At 40.1% G+C, this 14,198-nt stretch overlaps 1 protein-coding gene and 1 pseudogene across 2 annotated transcripts in view; one reads left to right on the top strand and one right to left on the bottom strand.

Moving 5' to 3' along the window:
• Mtr (5-methyltetrahydrofolate-homocysteine methyltransferase) overlaps window positions 1-14,198 on the bottom strand; it is a 110,659-nt gene that overhangs the window by 45,479 nt on the left and 50,982 nt on the right. The window contains exons 1-2 of one of the 2 annotated variants that reach the window (XM_012516818.2): window positions 13,263-13,397; window positions 10,485-10,670 (exon numbers count right to left, since the gene is read on the bottom strand). The exons of the other annotated variant lie outside the window; for it this stretch is intronic. Of the exons in view, the coding sequence (XP_012372272.1) occupies window positions 10,485-10,670; window positions 13,263-13,370 (294 nt within the window). The 5' untranslated portion in view covers window positions 13,371-13,397. Of the gene's footprint in view, window positions 1-10,484; window positions 10,671-13,262; window positions 13,398-14,198 lie in introns of those variants that run through there. 2 annotated transcript variants of the gene reach the window in all.
• On the top strand, window positions 2,530-3,070 carry LOC101580404 (annotated as a pseudogene).

The raw sequence follows: 14,198 nt of genomic DNA, 5'->3' as shown, positions 1-14,198 counted from the left end.
TCCAACTTTATCATAGAAGAAGTCTTTGGATCAAACTTACAACCACAACACACTGCATATCTATTCATTATATTCTAATGTCTGGTTACATGAAAAATCAAACATACTCTGAAAAAAATGAACACAACCCCCTCTTAGCTAGTTTCACTGTTTATGGTTGTGGTTATTCTCAGTCAAACATGGCTCAAGATATTAAAGAGAAAACTCCAGAAATAAACAATTCGTAAGTTTTGAATTGTATACCACTCTGAGTAGTGGGATGAAATCTCAAACTGTCCTACACTGTCCTGCCCCATCCCACTCAGGATGTGCATCACCCCTTGCCCACTGCATACCTGCTGTATACTTTACCTACCCATCAGTTACTTCCTAGCTATCTCATGGATCGATGCCACAGTTCAGTGGTGTTTATACAGTCACACAACCTTTTTTTTTGTTAATAATGGCCCTAAGGCACAAGAGTTGTGTGATCTGACAACTGGGATATGCCAAAGAGAAGTCACAAAAGACCTCTTTTGAGTAAAAAGGTGAAGTACAGTAAGATTTTTCAAGAAGTTATAATGATCACATGTGTACATTATTAATATAATTGTTATGTAATTGTTATTAATCTCTAATTTATAAATTACACTTTATCACAAATGTATACACATACAAATACACACAGTGTGTACAATCTAGGTATCATTACTATCCATGGTTTCAGGCTTATACTGGAGTCTTTATCTCCAGCATGTAAGGGGGAACTACTGTAACTACTGTTACTAGTGATTCCAAAAAATAACTCACATACCATTCTGAAGGGCAATTCTAAAGGAATGTGAAAAATCTTCTTGAACTATGACCCAAAGGAGAGATAGGAAGTAACTCACTCACACCTGTCTTCTGTTCACTTATATATTCTGGTCAGCTTTTTCATTTGTTCTTTTTGGTTTTTGATAGATCCCTAAAGCTGGTAGGGTGAGATTTTATCTCTCACTTAGGAAGTACCCCTAAACTGAGCTGATTAAGAAAAGGGAAATGAAGAAAGAAAATAGGCTTTGGTGCCTCACTGAAGAAGGCTGAGAGGCAGCACTCTCAAATTCAATAAAATTTTATTTCTGTCCTTAATTGGTGATAAGGTTAAGAAAATAAAATTACAAGGTGGACCAAAAAAAAAAAAAAAAAAACCCAGACATCTGGAGTGCTACCTTTGGGTTTAGTTTACCTTTTTTTGAGGACATAAGAGAGTTCTAGGTCCTGGGTTCAGCAGACAGCACAACTCACTAAGACAAAACACAGGGAATACAGGCATAGTGGTGCGTGACTGTAATCTCAGCACTCAGAAAGCTGAGGCAGGAGGATCACTGCAAGTTCAGGACCAGGCTGGGCTAAAAAATGAGCTGAAGGACAGCTCAAACTGTATAGTGAGACCCTGTCTCAAACACACTCAAACACACACACACACACACACACACACACACACACAAAGACAAAATACAGGGTGTGAGGCTACCACTACTACTGGTATTGCTAAACAGCCTCTAAACATCTCAGAGGAAGAAATCACTGTAAAGGTCCCTTTTATGTTTTTATCAACACAAGTTAAATGTTTTGCATAAAAATTAAATCATACATTAAATCAAATTATCTCAGAGGAAGAAATCACTGTAAAGGTCCCTTTTATGTTTTTATCAACACAAATGTTTTGCATAAAAATTAAATCATACATACATATAAATGATTTATTAATAGGCTTCTAAAATATGTGTAGCAATCTAGCTTTAACGATACATAAAGCCACAGTCCTATTCAATTCACCCTCTCTCTCCCTGCCCCCACACATGAATGCTACCTGGCCAAGCTGGGCAAGCTGAGTGTGAGGTAAAGTGGAGCAGAGTGTGGGGTCTAGCGGCATAACAAAGAGAGAATCAGTGTGAGGTACACAAGTGCATCCTTGGAGGATAGGAATGTTTCCAGTCAGCAAAACAGTTAACTTTCATAAAGCTGAGGCTCCTGTCAGACTATCCTCACAAATCCTGACTTAGTATCCCACAGCTGCTGAATAAACAAATGGATCTCAGAGTGACTAGAACTTTGATATAACAAGCCTCTTCCAGAGCAGGTCCTCTAGAGCCCTGTTTTATTCCTCAGGCAGGGCTGTGCAATAAACATGGTTGCAGATTTCACATGTCCCAAAAAGAAGTGTGGCAAAACAAAATGGGAGTTCCTGTATCACAGGGCACTCCACTCTGGGTACACTGTAAAATGGGATGACAGCCAGAAGGTAACAGCTGCCATCAATGACCTCTGCTGGAGGCTTTAAAGCAGTGTAAGGCTTTAAAAATGACACAAATCAGGCCTTAGACCCCACTAGAGTCAGAACCTCAAGGGCTGAAATCCAAGAGTATATTTTTTTTTTTTAATAAAATTCTCTGGGGCAGAGGCGGCGCAACGCTGAGCGGACTGGGCCGGGTAGAAGTAGAGCTTAAAGTGTTTCTGGTTCCTGTGTTATTTCAAGGCACCACTGCAGCAGCCGCTGGAACCTCTATGCCTAAAGGAGGGAGAAAAGGAGGCCACAAAGGCAGAGCAAGGCAGTATATAAGCCCTGAGGAGATTTGACGCCCAGCTGCAGGCTGAAAAGCAGAAAGCCAGGGAAGAAAAAGAGCAAGAAGAAGGTGGAGATGGGGCTGCAGGTGACCCCAAAAAGGAGAAGAAATCTCTAGACTCTGAGTAGAGCGAGGATGAGGATAGACTACCAGCAAAAATGCAAGGTATGGAAGGGCTCACTGACATCGAGAACCCCAACCAAGGGGTCTAGACAAACAAAAAGGTTACACAACTGCATCTGGACAGGCCAAGAGTTTTCAGGAGAGAACAAGAAGAAATCAGGAAGCAGAAAGCGAAAGAACGCTACATGAAAATGCATTTAGCTGTTAAGACAAAGCAAGCCAAGGCTGACCTTGCCTGGCTGGCTATCATCCAGAAACAACGGGAAGAAGCTGCAAGGAAGAAGGAAGAGGAGAGGAAAGCAAAAGATGACACGACTTTGTCGGGAAAACGGATGCAGTCACTTTCCCTGAATAAGTAAGCGCCGCCTATGAAAAGAGAGGCCAGGAATGGCACCGCGCTGCCAGGACTGCTGCTGCGTCTCATCCATCTTGTGCCCTGCCACCGCTGTGGCAGGCCCTCATGGCCAGGAACCCCTACAGCCTGGGGTTGCCTCTTCACCTTGGCACAGAAATTGTTCAAGGGTGTGGGAGGCTGGGGAAGGGGGCAGCTGCTATCTTTTGAGACAAAAAGATGCAGGATAGCATTTCACATGTAACCATTTGAATGTTTTTGCTCCTTTTAGAATTCAAAACCCTGGTTGGCGGGTGTCTGGGAGGTGGGTCAGAAGAGCTTCCATTTGTTCTGTAGACAGCACGTTAATGGGTGGTAGTGCCAGTGGCACCTGCTGGCACGTGCAGCCACCAGCTCCAGTCTGTGCTGCCTGGGTGCCTACTCGGAGAGGGTTGTGCCCTGGGTCCCATAGCTTCTCTGTCCCTGGTCAGTAGCCTCCAATTGAGCCCTTTTCTCTGCCCTTCCCTGCCCCATTCCCACATATTTGGCCAGAGCTACTACCCATTTTTAACCTAACCCATCAATCATTTCAAGAAACCTCCGTTGACTGTGCAGCACCCAGGCAAAGCCTGCTCCACAAATCCAACTTGTGTATTTGGCAGATTAAACTTGACATTATCGTAAAAAGAAAGAAAGAAAGAAAAATCAAATCTCTGCAGAACATGGGAGGGGGCAGGGGACAAGGGAGGGGACAGAAGGCAAGAAAGGGAAAAGGAAGAAAAAAATAGAGAAAAAAGTGGAAACAAAGCTTTTATAAATAAGAAGGGTTGAAGGGAAGGGAGAAGAATAGGAAAAAAAAAGAACTAAGATATACTATGTAGAGGTACAAATTCTCTGTGATGAATGTGATCATTGTGTATATCAAAAGAGTATCAACTATTTTTTTTTTTTTTTTTTTTTTTTTTTTTGGTTTTTAGGGAAGGGTCTACAGGTGTTCAGGGTCTTACTACTAGATCGGACTTGTAGTGATCCACCTGTTTACAGCCTCCCAAGAGCTGGGATTACAGGCACATGCCATCTCACCCAGTCTCAACTGCCATCTCAGGGCGCCCCAGGGGCAGGGCCAGCACGGCAAGCTCAGGGTTCAAACCCCCAGCCCCTGTGCCTGCTTGCAGGCACTTTAATCTGCTGAGCTATTTGGCCAGCTCTAACAGAATTAATTTTAAAAAATAAAAAATAAACCACTCTGGCAGGGCCTACCCTTGCTTGACAGAGTGCCTCTGCTTCACTCTCCTGGTTAAACACCAAGCTATGGTATGATCTATGGAGCATACCATATCCCATTCTCATGCTTGGAGTCTACCCTGCTTCCAGCTTCACAAAGAGAAGCAATCATAGTCCCCACCCACCAGCGCATCACCCAGCGTACCTGGGGGTCACTCTTCACTCTCCTCAGCTATGCTGTGATCCAACCACCCAGCTCCTGATCCACAGTGAGCCCCTCCACTCACACAAACTACCATCCCTCTTAATTCCTAAGGTCACAAACTGAACAAATGACCTCTTTTTCTCTTGCATCAATTCTTCCCATTCTACTAGATCATCCCATTAGCTTACAAAAACATCTTGTCACACCACTTACATACACACACACCCTCTCCTAATCTCAGTGTCAAGTCACTTAAACCTGCTTATCATTGTGTCTCTTTTGAACCCATTCCAATGAAGCTTTCATCTCCTTAATGACAAAAACATAAATGACTCTCACTTAAATCCAATGAAAAATTCTTGGTCATATCCAATGTGATCTACCATGGCTCTTGAAACAGCTGATTATACTCTTCTTTTGCTTGTTTTCCATTTGGTTTCCAAGTCAAGACTTTCTCTTGGTTCTCTCCTACCAAAGATACTGCTCCTTCAAATGGGGTCTCTTTGCCCCAGCCACTAAACATGACAGCTCCAAGGCTCATTTGATCCTAGGACTTTTCTACAGTTGTTCCTTTGGTAAGCTCAGCAATTCTTACTGTTGTAAAAACCATCTATGTACAAATTCCCATGAATTTCTCATTTGGATTATAGCAATAAACTCCAACAGCTTGGCTTTGTCCCCAACAGACCACCTTCTTCACCAGAACTGTACAGCAGTTATAATGCCCACTCCTCTACTCAAAACCTTTCAGTATAACATAGATAGTGTTAACAACAGTTCACAAGAACCAGTGTGCTGTAAGCTGGTCCCTTCCTAACTTAACATCCTCCCAAGCTTCCCCACTCCTCTCTCCTTCTATTACTTGGGCTGTCCCGCTGCTTTTCAAATATGATGAGCATCTACCTCAAGGATCTCTCCCCCAGAACATTCTCCCTCACCACTGGTACATTCTCTCACCTTCTTCAGGCATCTGCTAAAATGGCACATTATTCTACACAGAACAGCAACCGACACCCCAACTCTGGTACTTCTTTATCCTCATGTTTTTCTCCACTGCTCTTCACTGTATTCAACACTATTCAATATCTACATATATGCAGTGTGGTGAAAAGTATGGTGAATATTAAACATTTACAAATTATAATAAAAGATACACTGCCATTAATCCCTCTCAAATTACTCTCCCTTTCTCTGAATGCACTTATCCAATCATTTTTGCCACTTCATCAAACAGTTCAGGAAGTCCTCTTTCATGAGTATCTTTAGCTTTCATAGCTGCCTTGATGACCTGAATTAATTCAAATCGTTTACTTTTCATGGTCATTTTGACTTTGGAGAAGGGCCAGAAGTCCCATAACTCTAGACAGAGTGAATTAGGTAGATGACACATTATGTTTTTATACCTTTTTGCCTGTCATTAAATAGCTAGCAACAGCACTCAGTTCATTTTTTATCATATGCTGTTAAGACATTCACAACAGAAGATTTCCACAACTGCTTGAGAAAGTGGCAGAAACAATGGTATATTTTGAGGGATATTATAGCAATGTATCTTTTACTGCAATGAACTTTTAAAATTTAAACATTCAACATATATTTTGATCATACTTTGTATATTATTTGCATATATATATGTATACTTTAATGTATTCCCCATCTTCCTGAGAATACTGCTATGCTATAGTTTGAATGTATGTTCAAAAACTAATGTAGTAAGCAAGATGCAGTGTCACACACCTGAAATCCCAGCATTCAGGAATCTGAGACAAGAAGGTCAAGATTTCTGACCAGCCTGGACTATTACACGAGACCCTGTTCCAAAATTTAAAAAAACAGAACAAAAACAACCACCACCAAAAAATAAAAACAAAACCTCAAACCTCCAGATTTGTTAGTTGAACAGGACTAAGAGGTAAGATCTTTAAGAAAAGATTGTGTCACAATGGCTCTGCCCTCATGAGCAGAATAATGCCATTACTAAAAGTTTATTCCTTTAAAAATGGGTTTCCAATTTTAAAAAAAGATAAATTCACTCTAATTTCTCTTTCCTCTCCATATATTTACTTGCTTTTCAACATGTTATGACACAGTACGCAAGACCTTGCCAGATGCTAGCACCAACAGTACTTGCTAGACCTCCTGAACATAAGTCAAATAGTTTTTGTCTATAAATTATCCAGTCTGTGGCAATGTGTTAAAGAAGCAGAAAGAGTCGAAGATAAATATAAATCACATAGGGCAGGAACTAGGTTTTCCCCTCTGCTGTCTCCTCAGAGCCTAGAATGTGACCTGACACATATCTGATTCATTATAAAGCAACAGGTTGATTTACATTTTAAAAAGCATTGAAATAACAAAAAAGAACTTCCAGAAAAAGAAGAAACAATAACAAATTAAAGGGTTTGCAGGATAATGTAAATATGAAAATCATACAGAGAGCAGAACACCAGAATTAGGAAAAAAGAACACAAAATTATGTGACCTATAAAAAAATCCTAAATCTGAACAATCCACATGAAGAGAGCTAAAACAATTCAAAGTCACTTCCTACAGCTGCAGCTGATTCTGGACTGAAGGGGCTGAGTGCCTACATAATCCAGCAGGTCATTCTCATGAAGGCTCAGAACACCATGGACACAGAAGAGCCCAAGTATTCAGAGCACGAAAAATGAATAACCTTCATAGAAACTGTGCAAAGAATTAGGACAGCACTGGGCTTCTTACACAGGAGTCAACAGACCTTCCCAACACAGGACTACATGAAGTTTGTACTCCCATAACCACTTAATTGTCAAAGGAGGAAGATAGAGCCACTTCCAGACATTGAGGGGCTCAAGAATATTTAACGTCATGCATTCTTTCACAAGAAGCTACCTGGGGAGCCATTCCATTAAATGAGGGTTTAACCAAAAATGGGGCAATTATGAGATCTAAAAATCTAAGGACAGGTGAGAGGAACATTTCACAGTGATAAATTGTGCAGTTGGTCTCCTGAGAGGCCTTTCCAAATCAAGTTAGAAGTTCTGGAGAATTCTTTTTTTTTTTTTGGCAGAACCGGGGATTGAACTCAGATCCTTGCATTTGCCAGTCAAGCGCTCATTCTACTGAGCCATCTCCCCGGCCCCTGGAGAATTCTTCAAGAAATACAGATGACAGTCTGTAGGGATCCATTGGTCTCACTGCAATCGGTTCTACCCAGGGAGAAACAGTGGCAGGAATGAGAAAAGACAGACAAGAAGACAAAAGCTGGGCTAGGTGGTCGTTGTCTGCCTGACAGGTAAGACTAATGCAACACACAACAAAATGATCCTTTATTTATACTTTTGCAAAGTTAGTAACACATGACACAAGGTTGCCTAGCGACCAATAGCTGACCTTAATCAGACAGGATGATTATCCCGGGACTGAGTTAGCTTGTTTGTTTTAGACACTGAGGCCTAGTCCCATCTATACACATTCGATCAGTTTCCTAATTTCCACTACTTCCAACAACAGTCTACTTAGTATGTATGGACAGTGGTTAGTAGAGATTTACACACCAGCAAATAATTTAAAAGTTAAATATATAGGAAACAATGCAAACAAATAGAGACATTAATGTGGAAAACAAGGTATAGGAAAGGAAAAACAATGTACTATATGACTAAGTTTCTACATTAATATGCAAGCACTGAAAACAGTCATAGCTACAATGTACTATACTGGGAGATGGAGAGATAAAATAAAGATGTGCATACTGGGAGAATTCAACAGTGAAAAGCTTTACCTTTAACCCACTGTTGGCAGTTAATAAAAAATTTAAACTAGAATTTGAAGACAAAGAGGTACATGCCACAAAACTCACTTTACAAAGTTGAAAGCAGCTGCCTCTGGGGATGTGAAGGGCTGGGAGCGTTCACTTCTCATTAATAGCCTTACAGAACTACACCAGTAGTGCTGTTAAAATTTTCCATTAACTGGAACTTCTATTTTTCTCCATGGCTTCATGGTTTTCTCCTTCATTTTACTGGGTTTTTAACTAATTCCTCCTTCAAGAGACCTTATAAGACCACTTTTTAAAAAGAGCCAACACTTCCCTGGCACACTTTTCCTGAATCTTTTATAGAACAATCTTTTATAGCCTTTCCCTGATGCATGAAACCAGTACTTGAAGGCCTGAATCCCAACTTTACTGCTTGCTAGCAGCAATGTGTGACATGTAATATTTCAGTGCTTCAGTGCCTCACATCAAAAACAAAAATAATAACAAATACTCAAAGTTAGTATGCTGAGAAGAAAAACTGATATTGTATGCTGTGTACATTTGTTCGGTGTGAGTTAAGTAAGATTCAGCATGATGAAAATTATCTTTCATCTGCTACCTTCTGTATTATCTGAATTTTTCTCATAATAAAATGTAGCTTTTGTACAGAACCAGTAATATTTTTTAAACATCTTATTTCAAAAATTATAAAACAGAAAGGGAAGAAAAAGTACCTATCATTCTACTACTTGCTACCTGTCAATATGTCTCCATGAGACCAGCCCAAATCCCTTAGCTGACAATAACTTTTTATTTATATAGACAAATTTTTCTTTTTTCTTTTTTTTTATGAGCAGAATATATTTACTGAGAGAAAGAAAGCTTCTATCCTAGAGAGGGACAGAAGGGGGGCCCCAAGCGAGCGGTCCCCAGACAAATTTCTGCATACATACTTCCTTATTAAATAAAATCTGGGATTGTATCACTTGTCTGTTTTTCACTGTCCTATCACATTATTTTTAGTTACTGCAGTATAGTCTTTGGGGCACATATTAAGATTTACAGTTTTAGGGCCAGGAAGATAGCTCGACAGCATAAGCATCTGCCTGGTCCTGAGTTCGATTTCCAATACCAAAAAAAAGGAAAAAGAAAGATTTACAGTTTTCCCTAGTGATGGACCCTTAGAATGTCCTCAGATGTTTTTACTGGAGGTTTACCTCAATGGGAGAGTTCTGCCTAGAACTTTAGTTCAACCCCCAAGATCACAAAACCAAAATCAAAGCAAATCAATTTTTTACTACCACCATGCTAAAAGTAAAGTGAATGTGAACACATACCCTTACATATTCAACCTATTATAAGATTGCCAGGAAGAAATTAATCACAAGGAATGGATTTTTTCAATTGTTTTAAATAGTGAAAATCAAATATATATTAAAAATATGCTTTCTGAATTATAGATGCTCTGTGCATATTAGGTATTAATCTACTGCTAGTATTTATGTTGTAAACAGTACCATGTCTTCCATCATACAAAGTTCTATGTTTTATGTGAATAGCTATCAATTTTCTTTTTGGCCTCTTAAGTTAGTAACATCTACATCACAAGTTTAAGCTAGGATTTTCTACATATTATTTAGAATGTTTTATATTTAAGTCTTTAATCAATATGAACTTAATTTATGGTGGGAAGTGGGACTAGTACTGGAGTGAGGCCCTAGTGAGAACTTTAAGAGATGATTAAGTCATAGGATTCTTCATTTACCAAAGGACCCATGTTGTCATTAAGAGAGTAGAGTACTGTATGTTGGTTACCCCAAGAGTGGGTCTGCTATGATACCAAGTCCCCCTCTCTCTTCTCTCACACTTTGTGCCCTCCAGCCATGTGATGACGTAGCAAAGAATATAAGATATAACCAGATATAACCTCTTAAGTCTTTTCAGCCTACAGAACAGTGAGCCAAATAAATATCATTTCAAATATAGTATTGTGATAGTACAAAATGGTTTAAAACAGGAATCTAACTTTATTTGCTTCCAAATGCAAAATAACCAGTTGTCCTAACAGTATTTATTGAATAATTCAATCTTTCTCCACTGATGTAAAGACATTATCAGGCAACAAATCTTCATATACATAGATAATATGTACACTTATGTGTTTGCTTCTACACAGGCATGTGTATGTGTATATACGTATAACTGTTTCAGACTATTTTCTCCCCCTGATATTTCACCTGGGGGCCATTATGGTGCGAGGCCAACACTCACCTGTCCTTCTTCATCAAAAGCCATGACTACCACAGCAGCTCCAAACTTCTTAATCTTCCTGGCCTTCTCCAAGAAGTCCTCTTCACCCTCCTTCAGACTAATACTATTGACTATGCACTTCCCTTGGCAGCACTTCAACCCAGCTTCAATCACAGCAAAATTGGAAGAGTCAATGCACAAGGGCACCTAAGATACAGGAGGAAGAACATCACAGTGTCACAAGTCACCACAAATCCCCTTCCAAGGGCTCCCAAACAGAGGATGTTCCACTCACTTATGGTTCACAAGCACCCAGCAACAAGACATACCTTGGAATGAGGCCCTGTTGTGAACATGTTAGAGTTTTGGTAACAATTTGGTGTTTGGATCCTACTGGTAAGAATGTGTGAGGTAAAACATTTTTGTGATTTACCACTACTAGCTAAAACTTGGGTGTTACGGCCTGGGTCTAGATTTTCCCCCACAGCCTCATGTGGTCCTAGAAGGGATTTTTTTCAAAGGTGGCTAGACCTAGAATATGCAGTGCTGGAACTGATTCACGTGAAATTCTAGGATTAAGTGCCCAATGATTAAGAGTGTGGCCTAAGCAGCCTTGATAAGATGTAAAGGATAAAGGAGATGTGGTTATCCCTTGTTGCTTTGCTACTCTGAACTGTTGTTCCTCTACAATGTTTATCTACCATCCATCGTGCCCTGGAGCCAGCTGATTATAGACTGAAACCTCTACAAACTGTAAGCTAAATAAGTCTTTCCTACTTTTAACTTTTTGTTTTTTCTTTTTTTTTTTTTTTAATATATATTTAGTACAGGGACTACAGGGTCTCACTGCACAGACTGGACTTGTAGTAATCCTGTTTTCAGCTTCCCAAGCACTGGGATTACAGGGGTGCGCCACCATGGTCACTGGGGCACACTGCCTCAGCTCGCCCTGGGGGCAGGGCCAGCACGGCACAATGATCCCTGCACCTGTCTAAGTAGGTGCTTCAGTTCACTGAGCTATTTGGCCGGCTGCTTTCTTTAACTCTGGCTATCAAGTATTTTGTCTCAAAATTGAGAGAAAAGTAATGAAGACACTTGGTCTCCACTAAATTTTAGTAAGACTATAGGTCAAAACCAAAAAAGAGAAAAAAAGTAACAATTAAAGGACAAAGTAATAATAATCTCTTACATTACATGGCATCCTACATGGCTGACAAGGCTTAATCATGATACTTCAAGAATCAGGTAAAGCACGCATGACTAGCTGATTTCAGATATGAGGAAAGAAACCAGCGTTAACAGCTTATCAGCACAGCTCAGCGGGAGCCAGCCTTCTTCCCACTAAGAAATTGATGAACACCTCATTCCCATGATTCTGATTGACCGAACTGGTCACTGAACTAGCACTTCAAATTCTCAAAAGGTTCACTCCCAAAAAAGTGGTGATGCTTTTTAGATACACAAATAAAATATGGATAGTGTTTCCCACAACTTTAACTTAAGAATTTACTGAAGCCTAATAAAAATCAAAGCCCAAAATGAGACATACAACTCTAAAGTACCAGAAGTTGCCTTATGAAATTAATCTCAGGGGCTGGGGATATATAGCTCAGTAGCATAAGTGTCTGCCTGGCAAGCACAAGGTCCCAAGTTCAATTCCTGGTACTGGGGAAGAAAAAAAACAACACAATAATCTCTGGCCGGTGATATAGCTCAGCAGCATAAGCGTGTGCCTGGCAAGTGGAAGGTTGAGTTTGATTCCTGGTACCAATAAACAAATAAATGAATGAATGAATAAGTGAGTGAATGAATGAATGAATGTAATCTCAAGGCCAGTGTGGTGGCACAGATCTAAAATTCAAGCTACTCAGAGACTAAGACAGGACGATCTCAAGTTGAAGCCAGCCTGGGCAACTTTTCAAGACTCTGTCTCAAAATAAAAAAATTTTAAAAATTCTTTTAAGTTGTGGTAGAGCACTTATGGCATACGCATGCCCCTGGATTCAATCCCCAGTACTGAAGGGGTGGGAGTTCCTCATCATAGATTTAATGGCTGAAAGATAAGGTGAGTTTTCTGAGCCCTTTTAAAAATTTTAAAAAGACTAACACAAAAATTAAACTTTCACCTTTTAAAAAACAAATATAAAAGCTGACATAATACTTTGATTTAACCTTGTTTTACACTTTTTTAAAATCTTATTTATTTGGTACAGGTCTCAATATGCAGCTCATACTGTCTCAGCCTCCCCAGAGCTGGGGTTACAGGCGTGCACCACCACGCCTGGTTTCGGTGTTCTGCTCAGCACAGGACTGGTACAGCATGCAGTATGAGGCACTGAATCTGGGTCTTTGTGCTTGTCAGGCAGGCACTTAGACCACCAATATATCTCCTTTGCCCCACACTTCTTCTTAACCTGGTAAGCTTAATAAGGTCTCTTTTTCCTGCAATAAAGAAGTACCAAGTTCCCCTGCCCCAGACAGAAATGCAACCAATGATATTGCAAGAACAGGTAAGCACACATTCTGAACTGTGAGAAGTAGGTTCTCACTCTGTCTAGATATCTAGGGAAATTCCAATCCCAGAAGCCTTGGAAACTGCAAAGCTGAAGGAATATCTCTCTCCAAAATCTGGCTTATGTCCAAAAGAGTATCATTAGTCAAAGAAGCTGAAAATCAGAAACGACTATGCTCTCAACGTGAGGGGGGTAAAAACAGTTTATCCGTGGACTGATAAATGAAGCAAATAGCAAATCTGAGTGACAGAGTAAACTCCCTTGCTGAACTTAAACTTTGTACAACCTTGGCAATGTCAGGCTCGGAAGCAATGAAGTTGCAAAATTTAGTCATTGCACTTGGACCATCTAGCATGCCATCATCCATGTTGACATCCAGCACCTGGGCTCCCATTTCCACCTGTGCTTTGGCAACACTCAGAGCTTCCTGTGGGAAGAATTCGAGAAGCATCATCATTAGGAGATAGTGACTCAAAGGAGGCTAACAAAAATAATCCCTCACACCTTCAGCTGTCCTAATACTCTAGACTCACCAGCCCTATTGCTTGACTTTGGGCCTGGCTTTCTCCTGACAGCATTGATGAGATTAACCTTCCTTATATCATTTTGCTTCTTGCAATCTCATCAAGGCTGTTTTCCTACCATAAAGAATCTAAACTCAGCTAGTAGTCAAGGAGCAAGGCTGCCTTATCACCCAACTGAACTCCCCACTCAGTCCCTCTACAGATCACATTCCCTTTTCCTCTACATTCGTTTAGACTGTGCTAAAGACCCACCTCCTTTAAGAAAAGTCCTTAGACTTAGTTCAGTGCAAAGACTCTTGGTTCAGTCCACAATACTACAGAAGACAGACAGATACAGATACACACACACACACACACACACACACACACACACACACATCTTACAGAGACAAGAGTCTTTAGAGAATCCATCCAGTCATGTAATTCTTCAGTGTTTGCCAAAGCATGTAAACATGAAAAGATAAAATTTTGAGATAAATTCCAGTGTTTTTATATCTCTGGAAGGGTTTTCAAATCCTTTAATATGCTAGTATATGTTGCAACTCTCCAAGAACAAAGAACTATAAACACAATCTCCCACTAATGTCCATTTAAGGAAACTTGTAGGATCAGTGTTCAAAGAACACTTTGGATGACTTACATCCTCTTGAGCCTTATCATACAGTCTATTTCATTATATTTTCCTCACTCTCTCATGT

The sequence above is a fragment of the Octodon degus genome, unplaced genomic scaffold, assembly GCF_000260255.1.
Source record: "Octodon degus isolate 3935 unplaced genomic scaffold, OctDeg1.0 scaffold00127, whole genome shotgun sequence".
Lineage (NCBI taxonomy): Eukaryota > Metazoa > Chordata > Mammalia > Rodentia > Octodontidae > Octodon > Octodon degus.
This window is presented reverse-complemented; position numbering and strand designations above follow the sequence as displayed.